The following is a 19,748-nucleotide window of genomic DNA, read 5'->3' as shown; positions in this document are numbered from 1 at the left end:
AAACAAAAACAGACTCACAGACATAGAGAACAGACTTGTGATTGCCAAGGGGGAGGGGAGGTGGGGGAGGGAAGGAGCGGGAGTTTGGGATTAGAAGATGCAAACTATTATATATAGAATGGATAAACAATAGGGTCTTACTGTATAGCACAGGGAACTATATTCAATAACCTGTGATAAACCATAATGGAAAAGAATATGAAAAAGAATGTATATATATGTATAGCTGAATCATTTTGCTGTACAGCAGAAATTAACACAACATTGTAAATCAACTATACTTCAATAAAAAAAGAAAATACATTGTTAAGAGACTAAAACAAGAGCAGTATGTATATTATGAGTCCACTTTTAAAAATATATTTTACATGAATATCTGTATTGATAAAGATGGTTATATTTTATTGTGTAGTATTTTCTATTTTTTCCACAATGACCTCATATTTTTTGGTTTAATTATTTCCTTAAAAGTCACCAGGAGCCTAAGATGAAGGCACAGTCTTATGAAAATAGTTATGGTACTTCTAAGACTTCACCACTGAATCAGACTGACCAGATTTTTTCAGTGTACTGGAGGGTTTCTGCTGCAGGTTATGTGGATGTTTTACCTTCAACCAGTGGTTTTCAAACTTTAGCTCGCATTAGAATCACCTGCAGGGCTTGGAAAAACACAGATTGTTGGTCCCACCTACAGAGTTCCTGATGCAGTCACTCTGGAATAGGACCCGAGATTTTGCATTTCTAACAAATTCCAAGGTGATATTGATGCTGCTGCTCTGGGGACCACACTTTGGGAACCACTGGAAACTATCTAGCATGGCTGACTTTCTTGACCAAATTTTCAAAACTTTTCCAAAATGCAATGGTCTTTCACCTTGTGTGGAATGAATACCACATATACCTGGGGGATGGAGCCTATGAATAAAAACTGGAAAGTAGGTAAGATACATCCAGAAATCAGTGAAGCAATTTGATTTTTATCTCTGAGTCTATTCTGACACACATTGCTGGTCCAGATTTCCAAATTTAGGAAAGGATAAACTCAGGCAAACTAGAGAGAAGCTTTTGTTTCTGTTTGTTGTTGGAAAGCATCAATAAACAATCTATAGCAGGAATAGAAAAGAGTTTTATTCCAGCCCAACTGAGGACTATAGCCAGCCTGGGAGACACAAATTCAAGAAGCACTAGAATTGTATCCTGCCAGACTATGAAATGCGGGAGGCTTATAAAGGCAAAAACTGCAAGGTTCCAGTTAGTTACATGAGTTTTTTACCAAGAATTATAACTAGAACTGGCAAGAGGTAAGGGTGTTTTTAAGTAAGGATTGACTGAGGTCTGAAGTGGTTGCATAGTTACAAGGGCAGACCATGAGACCATAAGTTTGCATCTGGCAGCTCTTAGCTGATATTGTTTTGAGGATGGCTGGTGGTGTCCTTGAGTTTGATAAAGTTCAGAAAATTCAAGTCTCAGTGATGCAGGAACATGTCTGAAACCACATCCACAATAGCTGCCTGGCTCCATTTTAGATGCCTGAACTACAGTTACTCCATTTTTTTTTAATGCATTCTTTTCCTAAATGGTTAAATCAGATGTACAATGCATGTTTGACAGGCCATTGACAGATTGTTCTAGTTAGCATAAAGTTTGTTAAATTATGTATAAGCCAGAATGATTTCTCTATACCTCAATATGTAGAAATTTCTTCCTTCACTTTCTCCCCTGTTCTCTGCTTTTGGTCAACAAGGAAGTGTAGCTTCTTGGTCTTTCTTTCCCTAAGCACTGGATGGTTAAAAGTAGATGTGTAGTAACAGTACATTATCTAAATCTATATGCTCTATAAGTGCTGCCAGAGTCTCACCTAGCAACTGTTAGTCAGAAGTTCACTTCTAAGAAAACAAACTCATGGAATGCCAGAAGACTAATTCTGTGCCAATGAAAGATCATTTCTACGTGGAAACTTTTTTCCTTTGAGAAGGAAAGCCTTGTGCTTGATTCATCACATCAGGAAAACCTGATTAGTACATCTACCTAAAAACTGCCTAGTTGAGAACCTTCTTTCAAATTATAGTTGCAATTTCAAGAAGTAGGCTTGAAATATTTTCATCTTAAAAACATCAGAAAGAACACATTGACTTAGGAATCAATGAAACTGGATATAATAGGATATTATTTTCCATTCTCAGGTTTTGGATGTGATTTTCATGTTAGTTACGTACAAATTTCCTGAAATTTCTATTTCTCACTTTGAGAACATTGTTCTTAGCCCTTAGACAGTGTGTCTCCCTCTTTCTCTACCTGACAAGTTCTCTGATATTGTTTCATTCAGAGTACTTAGGCTCTTCTTGGGTTTCTTTCTCAAACCTTTGTACCTAGATTCCAGCAACGTGCAATCTTGCTGACCTAAATATTGAAGAAGGGGCCAGCCTCAATTTGCAAAATGTGTAACTTAAAGCATATTTCAAATAAATATCAGCTTCAAATTCCTATGGAAATCGCAGTTTCTAAGAAATTGCTACCAAGTAGAGATCTTGCTTTCTTTCTTTAGAAAAGCAACTTTAATTAACAGGATTTTATGCAAATCAATGCTATAAATATGCTTTAAAGCAGTGGATTCAGTTAAATAGGCTATAAAGGTCTCCATCTCAATTAGTATTACCTTCTTAATTTACACAGCAAAACTTTTATTCATAGACAGCGCCAGCTCCTTTCAGACTAAATTGTTGTAAATTCTGATCACTGAGATTTCATTGCATTTCTCTCAAGCCTTTTCATTTTCCTTTAAGAATATTTGTAAAGGAAGGTGGACCCTCAGGGGAATAGTTCGGGAGGAGGAAAGTGAAAGTGTATCTTGCTTTCTGAAAGCCTTCTGGCAATTTCCTGATACCTGTTATAATTCTGACAAGGTAATTGCCCTTCTCTTGAGAGTGATAGAAATTACAGCACAGCCAAATTTCAACTAGCAGAGATATTTCTGCAAGTGAAGAATTTGGCCCTGTAGGTTCAACAAAGCCAAGCAAACATAACAACTTAACAAGATATGCCAGTGATTTTACATAAGTATAATACTTGCCAGAAGGGTAACACCTGGGATGATCGAAAAAAGTTGAAACTCACGGACTTTCAGAATACGTACATCATCTACCATTTCCCTTCACCTAGAAAAATACCATAAGATACAGGAAGACTAGAGATTTTTTTTTTTTTTTTTTTTTTTTTGCTGTACACGGGCCTCTCATGGTTGTGGCCTCTCCCGTTGCAGAGCACAGGCTCCGGACACACAGGCTCAGCAGCCATGGCTCATGGGCCCAGCTGCCCCGCGGCATGTGGGATCCTCCCGGACCGGGGCACGAACCTGTGTCCCCTGCATCGGCAGGCAGATTCTCAACCACTGCGCCACCAGGGAAGCCCGAGACTAAAGATTTTTAATGACTTGCCAATCAATGTTCATGCAGTCAGTAGGCTGAGAAGACTAGATACCAGTTCTCCTGAGTCCCACTGAAGAGCTCTTTGCACTGCCCCATACTGTTCAAAGTTAAACCAGAGACCAGCTATATCAGGCGTTACCAAACTAATCCAGCTGCCCCTGTTTTGGTACTGCCTGCAAGTTACAAGTCATTTTTACAGTTTTAATTGACTGAAAAAATAAAAATAATATATTGTGACATGAAATATATTGAATTCCAATTTCAGTACCCATAAAGTTTCATTGACACACAGCCACACCCAGTATTTTGTGTATTGTCTGTGGCTGCTTTTACTTTATAATGGCAGAGTTGACTAGTTGCAAGAGAGACCACACAATCCACAAAGCCAAAATATTTTCTCTCTGCCTCTCCATAAAAAGTTTGCTGATATAGGTAAGTACCGGCCATCACAGCAACTTGGGAAGAAGAATCCCCTAGACTGAATAACAATTGTCCACATTTCCAAATCCAGTGTACATCAGTGTACATCAGACTATAGTCTCCTTTACTTCATTTATTTTTAAAAAATAAATTTATTTATTTATTTATTTATTTATTTATTTATTTATTTTTGGCTGTGTTGGGTCTTCATTGCTGCGTCCAGGCTTTCTCTAGTTGTGGCGAGCAGGGGCTCCTCTTCGTTGCAGTGCACGGGCTTCTCATTGTAGTGGCTTCTCTTGTTGTGGAGCACGGGCTCTAGGCACACAGGATTCAGTAGTTGCTGGACACAGGCTCAGTAGTTGTGGCTCGTACGCTCTAGAGTTCAGTCTCAGTAGTTGTGGTACACAGGCTTAGTTGCTCCACGGCATGTGGGATATTCATGGACCAGGACTCAAACCTGTGCTCCCTGCATTGGCAGGCAGATTCTTAACCACTGCATCACCAGGGAAGCCCTCCTTCACTTCATTTAGACTAAAAATTCTGTTACTTCCAAATATACTAAGGATATAGATTAATTTTCATAGACATCAGTATCTGTGTATATCCTTTAACCACTGGTAATGTCAAACAATAATTAGTTTCAAGGCTGCCAAGAACAAAGAGTTTTATTTTGTGTCTTAAGAGTTGTAATTCAGAAAACACAGATTCGGGTAAAACCGAAAGAGTGGGGTACTTCCCTCGTGGCGCAGTGGTTAAGAATCTGCCTGCCAATTCAGGAGACACGGGTTTGATCCCTGGTCAGGGAAGATACCACATGCCGTGGAGCAACAAAGCCCATGCGCCACAACTACTGAGTCTGTGCTCTAGAGCCCACAAGCCACAACTACTGAGCCGGCGCAGCCCAGTAACTAAGGTCCATGCACCCCAGAGCCTGCACTCCGCAACAAGAGAAGCCACCGCAATGAGAAGCCTGTGCACCACAACAAAGAGTAGCTCCAGCTCGCCGCAACTAGAGGAGCATGCAGCAATGAAGACCCAATGCAGCCAAATAAAAACCAACCCAGAAGAGTGTTCTGAGAAGGGAAAGAGTCATCTCTCTAGAGTCACACATGCTGAATCTGAACCTTGGCTCTAGACTTACTAGCTGCATGACCTTGGGAAAGTGAACTAAACTCTCAGGCTTTGGTGTCCTTGTCTATAAAAGGAGATAACAGCAGTACCAACTTCAAAAATTTGTATGACAATTAATTGAGATAAAGCTTGAAATGTTTCAGCAGGGCAGGTTGTCACGTTGTTAAGTAGGTGGCCTGCACTTATTAGCTCTAACTCCTTTGGGTAAGTGGCATCACTTCTGCATCTATTTCCTCACTGATAAGGACCAGGATGCCTATTTTATAGAGTGTGTGGAGGTGTAATGATTAAATAGCCATATACATAAGTGGACCCTCATTATAAGTTGCTTCATTCCCCCTCCTTCTTCTATCTTTGTTTTCAGCGGTGGGTTTTATGTACTTGAACATTTGTTACTTTATTTATTTATTTATTTATTTATTTATTTATTTATTTTTTGGCAAGCAGGGCCATTCTTCATCACGGTGCACAGGCCTCTCACTATCGCAGCCTCTCTTGCTGCGGAGCACAGGCTCCAGACGCGCAGGCTCAGTAGTTGTGGCTCACGGGTCTAGTTGCTCCGTGGCATGTGGGATCTTCCCAGACCAGGGCTCGAACCCGTGTCCCCTGCATTAGCAGGCAGATTCTCAACCACTGTGCCACCAGGGAAGCCCCAGAGGTGGGTTTTTAAAGTGAGAGAATCAAACGTGAATTAGCTCTGTACAGTAGATAATAGTATTATATCAATGATAATAGTACCGGCGTTACATAAGAGAGTGCCCTGTTTTTAGGAAATACAGAGTGAAATATTTAAGAGAAGAGGAGACATCATGATCACAATTTATTAAATAGTTCAGCAAAAAATTTCATATAATTGTATATATTACATATAATTATATACACACACGTGTGTGTGTGTATATATATATATATATATATATATATATATATATACACATAGAGAGAGAGAGAATGATATTTAAAGAAACATACTAAAATGATAACATACGGGGAATCTGGGTGAAAAGTATTTGGAGATTCTTGGTACTATTCTTGCAACTTTTCAGTAGGTCAAAAATTACATCAAAACAAAATGTTAGGGGCTTCCCTGGTGGCGCAGTGGTTGAGAGTCCGCCTGCCGATGCAGGGGACACGGGTTCGTGCCCCGATCCCGGAAGATCCCACATGCCGCGGAGCGGCTGGGCCCGCGAGCCATGGCCGCGGAGCCTGTGTGTCCGGAGCCTGTGCTCCGCAACGGGAGAGGCCACAGCAGTGAGAGGCCCGCGTACAGCAAAAAAAAAAAAAAAAAAAAAAAAAAAAAAAAAAAATGTTAAAGAAAAAAAAGAAGGGTGAAACATGACTCTATTGAGTATGTGGTCAGAGGTGAGGTAGAGGTCATCATTTGGTCCACTTATAAATTCTTCTCTTATCAAGATGATTTGTGACAGGAAATCTCATCATAATTACATATCCACACCTCAAGGTTTTTGTTTGCATCGGATTCTACTTATCTATTAATGTTTTAACCTGCCAAGAGATGGCAAGTGGTTTGCTAAAAATAAAGGCCTGGAAAGTTGGGCAGATAAAAATTGTTTCTGCTGTTTTACTGAACTTCATCAGGATGGGTGGTCTCTTGACCCAGGAGTGGTGGCCTCTGCTCAGTGTGACAGTGTGTTCTAGACCCATTTCAGACAACCCATCTGGCTTCAAGACTTTTCTCTGAATGTTTCACAGGAAAACAAAGGTACTCAAGAGGCTTAGTAGCTCTGTAACTGCTACCAGACCGTACACAAGTGGAATAAGCAGAAGAACAGGGTATTCTAAGTGCTTTTGGGTGAAGAGCTGAAAGGCGGACTCCTTTAGGCAGAAGGGTTCATGCTGATTTTAATGCAGGAATCACCAGTTCAAGCAAAGTGGCTCAGAAGTGGGCTGAGAGCCATAGCACAGTAGGAACAGCCAGATGAGATGGCTGGCAGGTTGCCACAATAAATGACCACCTACTCCTAGGTCACATCTAAGGAACAATCAACAAACAGGATATTCTAGACGAAAAGAGACTACTGTCACAGTTTGGAAATTAGTCTTCACATGTGCTGCACAGGAAGAAGAGGTGGTTGTGAAACAGGCTTGTTAATAACACCTACACTCTTTACTATAATCAGTGTCAATATGAAGGCCGATATCATTAAAAAATCAGCTGAAATGTAGAGTTCATAAACATAATATTGCTACTTTTTCCTGAGTCTGATTTTTATTGATTTGACTGATGGTGGCACACCCTGTGCTTGGCATGTGAAAATACTGCTGAGAGATCTGGCTAGAGGATACACCCAGCTTGTATTTATTCTTTTATTCACAAAGCAGATTTGCAGTATCCACTGGATAAATAAACCTTCACGATAAGAACAAGTGTCAATATATGAACAGCACTGAAATTTGGAGATCCATTCTCACCAGCCTATATGTGACTTTCAGAGACTAAAGAAAAAAAACAAAAGTCATAGACAAATAAAGGTTATTGTGGCTATATCTGTACCTTCAGTTAGGACTATTGCTCTGCTTTCTTGAGATTTTAAAAAAAGGCCCATAGTTATATGTGAGCAACAAAATGTTGAATATGATTTCTAGAATTCCTCAAGTACTCAGACCACCAAGGGAAAACTTGACAGGACTCAGGCATCTCCATTCAATCAGGGTATGGCTTGAATGTTGGTGGAAACAAGCTAGTTAAGTTTCTAGTGACAGTTTTGTTTCCCCAAGGTCCTCCTACATTTTCATTTCTTTTTTCTTCAGTTTTAATATTTTTTATTGAAGTATAGTTGATTTACAATGTTGTGTTAATTTCTGCTGTACAGCAAAGTGATTCAATTATACATATTTTTTCAGTTTTAATATTTTTATTGAAGTATAGTTGATTTACAATGTTGTGTTAATTCCTACATTTTTATTTCTTGAATTTGAGGAACAGGAGGCAGAAAGCAGCAGTCCATTAATATGAAAGAGACATATTATCTATTTTTCCTTAAAAAAATCCACCCCATCCCAGACCAGCCCAGTCTAACGTTGCAAGGCATGGCTTCTTAGAGTAGAAAATGTCCAGCCATCCTGGGAATCTCTCAGATGTGTTGATGAAATCTGAGCTATGAACACTAAACGAGAAACTCCATGATCGTGGGGTCTGGGAGTGGGAACTATTATTTTCTACAAATTGAAGGTAAGCCCCTAGATGCAAAACCACCTACAACTCGTAACCCAGCTGTGAGGCATCCATTTGTAGAAACTGATATATTTGAAATTAACTTTACTAACCACCTGACCACTGGAAATCCAGAAGAAGGCTGGTTTCTGGAGACCTAATCTGGTCACCTGCTTCCCCCCCCGCCACCGCCACCGCCCCTTCTCCCTCTCTTTAAGTCAAGATAATGAAAGAGACCTCATAGCGGGGGGGGGGGGGGATTTCTCAGGGTGTTCTTAGACACACCCATGTTGGTTGGCTGTTTAATCATTTACAAGACATCCTGTATTATCCTAAGGACTTTTAGTGATGTAACTATTATAGATAAGGCCTTGGAATGGCAGATTTGGGGAAGATGTAGGTGGAGGAAGACATCACGCAGATTCATCGTAAACGTCTACTCATGCACTTCTGGGTGACTGGGCCAGGACACAGTTGTCCCCTGACATCTGAGCAGGAAAGGCTCATGGGGAAAGTTACCAAGTTAACAAAGTTTGGGCACCCTCCATCCTTGCTGGAGACCTTCAGGTATCGGTGTTTCCAAGCTGGTGCTCACTGCCTGGTCACCTTGTTGCCCTGGCATCCCATGACTTCTTGATGTTTTTCTCTGTGCCATCCCCTCCTGTAGCCTCAGTCTTGGCCTCCTTCTCCATCGAGAATGCAACTCAGCAAGCACCTACTACATGTCAGAACTGCAATAGGAGTTGCAAGCACCTACTACGTGTCAGTACTGCAATAGGAGTGCCAGTATCTGCACACCCAGTATCTGCACTCCAAGGGCTCTTCCTGTAATAAAGAAGATGGCCCCATGAACATCCCCAGTGAAACTTACTAAGTGCTGTAATCATTATGTGATGAGGTTCATGCGACCTCAGAGGAGAAAATGACCAAGTTTGCCTGGGGAAGCTGAGACTGCATCCGAGAAAAGAGGCCATGTTAGGTGGATCTCAAAGAGTGACTAGGAGCTGCCAGAAGACCATTCTAGGTGGAGGAAAGACCACTCCCAAGATCAAAGATGCCTAAAACAGCACCTCTCCCAGTCTCTCCAGAAACTGCCAGGAGGGGCGGCCAGAGGCCACCCAGCTGTTTAATGGAAGAGCTGGGGTCAGAGCCAGCTCTCCTCACGGCCAGGTCGGTGGACTTTTCATTACCTGTTCTTGGAGCCGTTCCCTTTGGAATGCAGTCTCTGCTGGGTAAAAACAAATCTGACAAAAGATTATGTGCCCACGTTTTATCTTTAAATTTCAGTTTCTCTTTTCACACTATAGTGCATCATGGATAATAAAGTTTTAAATTACAATTTAAATTTCTAACTATTCCCCACCCCCAAATCTTGAGTCCCATTGACTCTGCTAGAATGTTTGTTTTACTATGTTTTCTGACAGTTTGGAGCATAAATGAATTCTGATTTGAGAAAAAGGCCACCAGCCAGAAGCACAAGGAGAGGGGAAGGGCAAAGATGGGCCATCTCATGCTCTCTTTTATGTTAACTGCAAAATAAAACTTCAACTCACCATGCAATGCCTTCTAAAGTTCAACTCCTCACCATTTTAGCTCAATAAGCAAGCTAATTTACCAATTTAAATAAAATTCTGATATCACACTCTGTAGTAATGTATGTTAATCTTTAGATTAATAGAAGCTTGTTTATAATAGTCCTGAATATGCTAACAACATTCCTCTAGCTTAAATCTGAGTTAAATCTGCATATGGATGGATGCAAATTCCTGTCCACTTGTACATTTTTTCTATTCTGTTAAGTGTATCATCTAGACCAATAAAAATATAATGCAAGACACGTGTAATTTAAAATTTTCTCACAGCCACATTTTTTAAAGTTTTTAAAAATCAGGTAAACAATTTCATAATACATTTTATTTGATCCAATATATCCCAAGTATTGTCATTTAAACATGTAATCAATAAGTAAAATATTAATGAACTATACTATATTATTTTTATTGTTTTTGTTCTCTCTTCAAAAAGTGGTGGATATTTTACCCTTACAGTACATGTCAATTCAGACACCAAATTTTCACTGGTTAAAGTGAAATAAGTGAGAAATAATCCTACCAAAACAGTGAAGTTGTGTTTAGTGGAAAAAAATAACTAAAATTAAATAAAATTTAAAACTCAGTTCCTCTACTGCACTAACGATATGTAGTTGGTGGCTACCATATTGGACAGTATAGATCTAGAAGTTAGAGTGATGGCAAACAAGACTATGGGAAGCATTAGTATTTACTCTCAGTAAGGCACGAGGGATTATTTATAAGAAGGGGTCAGAGAGTAAGCATTTAAAGGTAGCAGAGTCTTAAAAATATGAACTTTGGAGTTAGACTTGAGTATCTCTGTTGCTTTTTATCTGTGACCTCTTCCCACTCCAGTTTTCTTATCTGTAAAGTAATAATACCTGCATTATTGGGTCCTTAAACTTAAATGAGATAACCTAAATAATGGGCTTTGAAATCTAGCACATTCCAAAGGTTCAATAAATTATAGCTTAATGCATGTATGGAAGTCATGAATGAGCTCTGTTTGCATTTGAGTGTCGGGAACCCTCTGCGGGAGTTAGAATTTAATTAATTATTCGTGGGATGTAAGGTGGAAAGAAAGAGGAACTGCGGCATTTTTTATAAATTTTATTGCATTATAAAGTATATATATAGAAAAGTGCACCAATCGTAAGTATAAAATGGATTTTCACAAAACAAACATACCCACGTAACCAGCACCCAGATCTAGAAACAAAACAGAGCATCTCAAAGTTCTCTCCACGCTCTCAACAAAAGAAACCACTTTCCTGACTTCTAGCACTACAGGTTAGTTTTGTCTGTTTGTAAATTTCTTATAAATGGATTCATACAATATGAGTGTATACATGTCTGACATTTTTCTCTCGACCACATATTTCTGAGATTTTCCATGTCGTTGTGTGGGACATTAGTTTGTTTTTTCTCACTGCTGTGTTGAATTCTACAGTATATGTATTGATCCATTCTACAGTGTGTGGTTATTTGGGTTGATTCTAGATTCGGCCTATGGCAAGTAGACCTGCTATGTGCACTCCTGTATGTGTCTTTTGGTAATGGGTAAGCATTGGAATTTGAGTTTTCAATCTTGGACTTGTTGAGAACGGGAGATTCACCCATCCTATCATTTCATGAGCAGGAACCTTGGATAAACATAAAGAGTTGGAGGACCTTGTGGCTAAGTTCCTGAATGTAGAAGCTGCTATGGTCTTTGGGATGGGATTTGCAACGAACTCAATGAATATCCCTGCACTCGTTGGAAAGGTGAGAATTTGTTAACATAATTGTCTTCTGCTGTGTTATTCCTAAGACATAACTCTGAGCAGGTCCTTTGTTAGACGTATGACTGAGAAGTTTCTTTTCTTAGGCTTGGATGTTCAGCTTTTTGAATACATGTACTGTTACCGACCAAGATGCCTGGCCTCCTTAATCAATAGAAATTGATAAGAGGCCAGACAAGAGATTCAGGCAAGGCTTTATTGGGGCCCCTGCTGCAGCAGCGGGGGAGCTCGTCCCCAAGGAGGGGTCGAGCTAGTTCTTCATATGGGGTGAGGATAGGGGCAGGTCCCAGGGTAAGGCCAGAGGGGTGGCTTAGGAGGTTTGCCCACTGCTTTGGTGGTGTTGTGTGCAAGAGGCATATGTGGTACCCTGCTTTTGCTTCCGGCTCTTCCAAAGTGGCAGCTGGGTTTTTTGGTCTTTTTGTATCTTGTTGTCCATAACTTGCCCCAGCTGCCCAAGCACACAGTTATTTTTAGTCCCATATAGTTTCTTTGTATTTTGTTGCACAAGGAGATGAAGAGGTTTGTCCAGGTGCAAGCATTGCAGCAAAGAGTCCCAGGTTCCAGGTCCCAGCCTGTCTAAGTACCAGCTGAGTCCAGCAAATCTCTTCATCATGATATCTGGTTATAGAATTGCAGCCCTAGATGGGAGTCAAACTTCCTCTTCAGTGACCATTTTGCAAAATCAATTAAATTTTTAGGCCCCCGAGTCACCATGTTCAGCATAACAAATGCTTATTAAGCATTTATTTTAACAAAACATTTTTCTTGTGTTATTTGTCCCTTTATTCATTCAATAAGTCGCTTATTGAGAATCTACTGTGTTCTCATATGAGGCAAGTTACAGAGCACACAGAGATGAACAAGACCTTTGCCCTGTAAATTCATGTAGTTTCTAATGGGGGTAATAACACACCAAATAACATAGGATAAATACCCCAGAAAAGGAGTGTCCATAAATGGGGAAGGACAAAAGAGTTGTCCCCTAACTCTTCTCGAGAAAGGCTGAGATGCTTGTGCAAAGTAGGTGACATGAGAACAGAATCTGTTACTTATATGTTTAGATAAGTAAGTTATTTTCTTAAGACAAGGAAGAGTGAGTAGCATGTGTGAAGCACTGAGATTTGGAAGAATTAGCACATAGGAGAGTGGATGAAGAAGAGACCAGAGGTGAAGGCAGTTACCAAATTGTAAAGAGCCTTATAGTGTAAATCATGCTAGAGTGTTGGGAATTCTCCTGGAGAAAAATGAAGAGTTAGTTTGTTCATTTTAAGTAAGCAAGTGCCATAATCAGATTTATGTTTTTAAAAATCTGACTCATGACAACTAATATAAAGCAGTATATGATCTTTGATTGGATTCTGCATTGAAAAAAATAGAAGGAAAGGTAACATCTGTAAAAGGCATCAAGACATTTTTAGGACAGTTGGAAAAATTTGAATTTGAACTGTATATTAGATGATAGCATTGTATTAATGTTTAATTTCAAAGGTGTGATAATTGCATTGTGATCATGTAGGAGAATGTCCTTTTTCCTAGGAGACACGTGTTAAAGAATTACAGGGTGAGGTATCATGAGGTTTACAAGTAACTCAAATGTCCACCAAAAAAAATTTATAAATACACACACAATGTCTGGGGTATGGAGATGTGAGAATTTTGCTGGCTTTGGCCTCAAAAACTTAAAAATGTATCATGTGTGAGATTTCTAAAATATAAGGGAGAACTCTAAGATTCTGGGTGGCCATAAAAAAAAGGTCTTTATTTTTAATTTTTTTGCATGTCTCTGCATTTTGAGTCTACTTGAGCAATTTCATAATTTAGAAATCTTTAAATTAATAAAGAAAAATAATTTTACAAACAGTAATTTATATAAGCAGTAAATTAGAGTGACCTTCTCTCCTTGCCTCAGACTGAATTGCCATCCATACTTTTCCAGATGCAAAGTTTTTAACTGTAAAGCAGTGATGCCTCTGTCTACGTGGACGTTAATATAGTAGGGAATGAGAATCAGAAAACAAGAGCTTGAAATGTTTTGCAGAAATTATCCCTGCCTTCCAGTAAAAGTGCCCCGAAACCATTCCAAATAATCCAGCATGGGATTGAAAAGCCTCAGCAAATCCACAACCCACCCAAAATCATATTAGTTTTCCTCCCAACCATCAATCCTTTAGACTCTACCCGGTGCTTAACTAAGATCTTGGATGACCTCCTCTGCTGAAAACTATATGCAAATGTTTCAAGAAGTGTTAACCCTTAACAGATCCCCAACTCCATCAGCAAATTGCTCTAGAGGATTTTATCCACGTAGACACCAGTTTAAACTCTTGGACTTTTAAAATTAAAGAGGGTTTTGGAGAATCTGTGTTATAGATCTTAAAGTGAGTTCCTGTTCCCACATGTTGTTTTCCCTTCATTTTATTTATTGGCCTATGTTTCATGTGCTTGTTTTCTACCAGGGATGCCTCATTTTAAGCGATGAGTTAAACCATGCATCTCTTGTGCTTGGGGCCCGACTCTCGGGTGCAACCATAAGGATCTTCAAACACAATAGTGAGTATCTGTGTTTTTATCCAATAGATACCTCTTGCTTCTAGACAAAAGTAAAGATTATTGATGGGGCTTAGTCCTTGCTCTTCGACCTGGGAGCTTAGCTAATGAAACACAGTCATGTTTATACTCACTACTGGCTTGTTAACCTCTGGTGACCTGGAACAAATGGTTGAACTGCATTAAACACACAGATTGCTAAGTGTAACCCAAACATGTTAGTGTCTCTGTCATTAGTGGTCTTCCAGTGCGGCCTCTGAAGCCATGACTGGGCTCTTAGACTGCACGTAACTATCAGAAGTGTGATAATGCCTCCTCTTTTGTAACTCTGCCTTGAGAAAGTTTAAAGACTTAAGTTTTTTTTTTTTCATTGAAGCACAGTTGATTTACAGTGTTGTGATAATTTCTGCTGTACAGCAAAGTGACTCACTTATATATGCATTCTTTTTAATATTCTTTTCCATTATGGTTTATCTCGGGATGTTGGATGTAGTTCTCTGTGCTGTACAGTAGTATCTTGTTGTTTATCCATTCTATACATAATAGTTTGCATCTACTAACCCCAAACTCCCAGTCCACCTCTCCCCCCGCCCACCTTGGAGGGCCACAAGTCTGTTCTCTCTGTCTGTGAGTCTGTCTCTGTTTTGTAGATAGGTTCATCTGTGTCATATTTTAGATTCCACATATAAATGATATTATACGGTATTTGTCTTTCTCTTTTGACTTACTTCACTTAGTATGATAATCTCTAGTTGCATCCATATTGCTGCAAATGGTATTATTTCATTCTTTTTTATGGTTGAGTTGTATTCCATTGCATATTCCATGCACCATATCTTCTTTTTTTTTTAACGTTTTTATTGGAGTATAATTGCTTTACAATGGTGTGTTAGTTTCTGCTTTATAACAAAGTGAATCAGTTATACATATACATATATCCCCATATCTCTTCCCTCTTGCATCTCCCACCCTCCCACCCTCCCTATCCCACCCTTCAAGCTGGTCACAAAGCAAGGAGCTTATCTCCCTGTGCTATTCGACTGCTTCCCACTACCTATCTATTTTACATTTGGTAGTGTTTATATGTCCATATATACACTAACACTCTCTCACTTTGTCCCAGCTTACCCTTCCCCCTCCCAGTGTCCTCAAGTCCATTCTCTAGTAGGTCTGTGTCTTTATTCCCATCTTGCCCCTAGGTTCTTCATGACTTTTTTTTTTTTTTAGATTCCATATATATGTGTTAGCACACAGTATTAGTTTTTCTCTTTCTGACTTACTTCACTCTGTAGGACAGACTCTAGGTCCATCCACCACACTACAAATAACTCAATTTCGTTTCTTTTCATGGCTGAGATATATTCCATTGTATATATGTGCCACATCTTCTTTATCCATTCAACTGTTAATGGACACTTAGGTTGCTTCCATGTCCTGGCTACTGTAAATAGAGCTGCAATGAACATTGTGGAACATGACTCTTTTTGAATTGAATTATGGTTTTCTCAGGGTATATGCCCAGTAGTGGGATTGCTGGGTCGTATGGTAGTTCTATTTTTAGTTTTTTAAGGAACCTCCATACTGTTGTCCATAGTGGCTGTGTCAATTTACATTCCCACCAACAGTGTATGAGGGTTCCCTTTTCTCCACACCCTCTCCAGCATTTATTGTTTGTAGATTTTTTGGTGATGGCTATTCTGACCAATGTGAGATGAGATCTCATTGTAGTTTTGAATTGCATTTCTCCAGTGATTAATGATGTTAAACATTCTTTCATGTGTTTGTTGGAAATCTGTATATCTTCTTAGAAATGTATATTTAGGTCTTCTGTCCATTTTTGGATTGGGTTTTTTGTTTTTTTGATATTGAGCTGCATGAGCTGCTTGTATATTTTGGAGACTAATCCTTTATCAGTTGCTTCATTTGCAAATATTTTCTCTAATTCAGAGGGTTGTCTTTTCATCTTGTTTATGGCGTCTTTGCTGTGCAAAAGCTTTTAAGTTTCATTAGGTGCTATTTGTTTCTTTTTGTTTTTATTTCCATTTCTCTAGGAGGTGGGTCAAAAAGGATCTTGCTGTGATTTATGTCATAGAGTGTTCTGCCTATGTTTTCCTCTAAGAGTTTGATAGTGTCTGGCCTTATATTTAGGTCTCTAAACCATTTTAAGTTTATTTTTGTGTATGGTGTTAGGGAGTGTTCTAATTTCATTCTTATACATGCAGCTGTCCAGTTTTCCCACCTCCACTTATTGAAGAGGCTGTCTTTCCTCCATTGTATATTCTTGCCTCCTTTATCAAAGATAAGGTGACCATATGTGGGTGAATTTATCTCTGGGCTTTCTATCCTGTTCCATTGATCTATATTTCTGTTTTTGTGCCAGTACCATATTGTCTTGATTACTGTAGCTTTGTAGTATAGTCTGAAGTCAGGGAGGCTGACTCCTCCAGCTCCCTTTTTCTTTCTCAAGATTGCATTGGCTATTTGGGGTCTTTTGTGTTTCCATACATATTGTGAAATTTTTTTTCTAGTTCTGTGAAAAATGCCAGTGGTAGTTTGATAGGGATTGCATTGAATCTGTAGCTTGCCTTGGGTAGTATAGTCATTTTCACAATGTTGACTCTTCCTATCCAAAAAGCATGGTATATCTCTCAATCTATTTGTATCATCTTTAATTTCTTTCATCAGTGTCTTATAATTTTCTGCATACAGGTCTTTCATCTCCTTAGGTAGGTTTATTCCTAGGTATTTTATTCTTTTTGTTGCAATGGTAAATGGGAGTGTTTCCTTAATTCCTCTTTCAGATTTTTCATCATTAGTGTATAGGAATGCAAAAGACTTCTGTGCATTAATTTTGTATCCAGCTACTTTACCAAATTCATTAATTAGTTCTAGTAGTTTTCTGGTAGCATCTTTAGGATTCTCTATGTATAGTATCATGTAATCTGCAAACAGTGACAGCTTTACTTCTTCTTTGCTGGTTTGGATTCCTTTTATTTCTTTTTCTTCTCTGATTGCTGTGGTTAAAACTTCCAAAACTATGTTGAATAATAGTGGTGAGGAGAACACCTACTGAACGCTGGCAGAAGACCCCAGACCTCCCAAAAGGCAAGAAACTCCCCACATACCTGGGTAGGGCAAAGCGGAGAGATTCCCGCACAGAGGATCGGTGCCGAGCGGCACTCACCAGCCCGAGAGGCTTGTCTGCTCGCCCGCCGGGGCGGGCGGCGCTGGAAGCTGAGGCTCGGGCTTCGGTCAGAGCGCAGGGAGAGGACTGGGGCTGGCGGCGAGAACTCAGCCTGAAGGGGGCTAATGTGCCACAGCTAGCCGGGAGGGAGTCCGGGAAAACTCTGGAGCTGCCGAAGAGGCAAGAGACTTGTTCTTCCCTCTTGGTTTCCTGCTGCGCGAGGAGAGGGGATTAAGAGCGCTGCTTAAAGGGGCTCCACAGACGGGCGCGAGTCGCGACTGAAAGCGCGGAGCCCAGTGACGGGCGTGGGACGCTGGGGCTGCTGCTGCCGCCGCCAAGAAGCCCGTGTGCGAGCGCAGGTCACTGTCCACACCGCCCTTCCGGGAGCCTGAGCAGCCCGCCACTGCCGGGGTCCCGGGATCCAGGGGCGGCTTCCCTGGGAGAACGCACGGCGCGCCTCGGGCTGGTGCAACGTCACGCCGACCTCTGCCGCTGCAGGCTCGCCCCGCATTCCGTGCCCCTCCCTCCCGCCCGGCCTGAGTGAGCCAGAGTTCCCGAAGAGGCTGCTCCTTTAACCCTTTCCTGTCTGAGCGAAGAACAGACGCCCTCCGGCGACCTACACGCAGAGGCGGGGCCAAATCCAAAGCTGAGACCCGGGAGCTGTGAGAACAAAGAAGAGAAAGGGAAACCTCTCCCAGCAGCCTCAGAAGCAGCGGATTAAAGCTCCACAATCAACTTGATGTACCCTGCATCTGTGGAATACATGAATAGACAACAAATCATCCCAAATTGAGGAGCCAGGAGTCAGTACTGTGCCTCTGAGGTGGGAGAGCCAACTTCAGGACACTGGTCCACAAGAGACCTCCCAGCTCCACATAATATCAAACGGCGAAAATCTTCCAGAGATCTCCATCTCAACACCAGCACCCAGCTTCACTCAACCACCAGCAAGCTACAGTGCTGGACACCCTATGCCAAACAACTAGCAAGACAGGAACACAACGCCACCCATTAGCAGAGAGGTGGCCGAAAATCATAAAAAGTCTGCAGACACCCCAAAACACACCACCAGACGTGGACCTGCCCACCAGAAAGACAAGATCCAGCCTCATCCACCAGAACACAGGCACTAGTCCCCTCGACCAGGAAGCCTACACAACCCACTAAACCAACCTTAGCCACTGGGGACAGACACCAAAAACAACAGGAACTACGAACCTGCAGCCGGCAAAAAGGAGACCCCAAACACAGTAACATAAGCAAAATGAGAAGACAGAAAAACACACAGCAGGAGAAGGAGCAAGATAAAAACCCACCAGACCTAACAAATGAAGAGGTAATAGGCAGTCTATCTGAAAAAGAATTCAGAATAATGATAGTAAAGATGATCCAAAATCTTGGAAATAGAATAGACAAAATGCAAGAAACAGTTAACAAGGACCTAGTAGAACTAAAGATGAATCAAGCATCGATTAAAAACACAATAAATGAAATGAAAAATACTCTAGATGGGATCAATAGCAGAATAACTGAGGCAGAAGAATGGATAAGTGAGGTGGAAGATAAAATAGTGGAAATAACTAATGCAGAGCAAAATAAAGAAAAAAGAATGAAAAGAACAGAGGACAATATCAGAGACCTCTGGGACAACATTAAACGCACCAACATTCGAATTATAGGGGTTCCAGAAGAAGAAGAGAAAAAGAAAGGGACTGAGAAAATATTTGAAGAGATTATAGTTGAAAACTTCCCTAATATGGGAAAGGAAATAGTTAATCAAGTCCAAGAAGCACAGAGAGTCCCATACAGAATAAATCCAAGGAGAAATACACGAAGACACATATTAATCAAACTGTCAAAAATTAAACACAAAGAAATCATATTAAAAGCAGCAAGGCAAAAACAACAAATAACACACAAGGGAATCCCCATCAGGATAACAGCTGATCTCTCAGCAGAAACTCTACAAGCCAGAAGGGAGTGGCAGGACATAATTAAAGTGATGAAGGAGAAAAACCTGCAACCAAGATTACTCTACCCAGCAAGGATCTCATTCAGATTTGATGGAGAAATTAAAACATTTACAGACAAGCAAAAGCTGAGAGAGTTCAGCACCACCAAACTAGCTTTACAACAAATGCTAAAGGAACTTCTCTAGGCAAGAAACACAACAGAAGGAAAAGACCTACAATAACAAACCCAAAACAATTAAGAAAATGGGAATAGGAACATACATATCGATAATTACCTTAAATGTAAATGGACTAAACGCTCCCACCAAAAGACACAGATTGGCTGAATGGATACAAAAACAAGACCCATATATATGCTGTCTACAAGAGACCCACTTCAGACCTAGACACACATACAGACTGAAAGTAAGGGGATGGAAAAAGATATTCCATGCAAATGGAAACCAAAAGAAAGCTGGAGTAGCAATTCTCATATCAGACAAAATAGACTTTAAAATAAAGACTACTAGGGCTTCCTTAGTGGCGCAGTGGTTGAGAGTCC

General features: G+C 40.3%; 1 protein-coding gene across 1 annotated transcript in view; it reads left to right on the top strand.

The window, feature by feature from the left end:
* SPTLC3 (serine palmitoyltransferase long chain base subunit 3) overlaps window positions 1–19,748 on the top strand; it is a gene marked incomplete at its 5' end in the record, with an annotated part of 139,285 nt that overhangs the window by 43,987 nt on the left and 75,550 nt on the right. Inside the window, 2 exons of the mRNA XM_079720221.1 lie at window positions 11,362–11,486; window positions 13,960–14,053. Of these exons, the coding sequence (XP_079576347.1) occupies window positions 11,362–11,486; window positions 13,960–14,053 (219 nt within the window). The remainder of the gene's footprint in view (window positions 1–11,361; window positions 11,487–13,959; window positions 14,054–19,748) is intronic.

The sequence above is a fragment of the Hyperoodon ampullatus genome (assembly GCF_949752795.1).
Source record: "Hyperoodon ampullatus genome assembly, chromosome: 14".
Lineage (NCBI taxonomy): Eukaryota > Metazoa > Chordata > Mammalia > Artiodactyla > Ziphiidae > Hyperoodon > Hyperoodon ampullatus.
The sequence above is the reverse complement of the archived record's forward strand: the minus strand, read 5'-3'. Positions and strand labels throughout refer to the sequence as shown.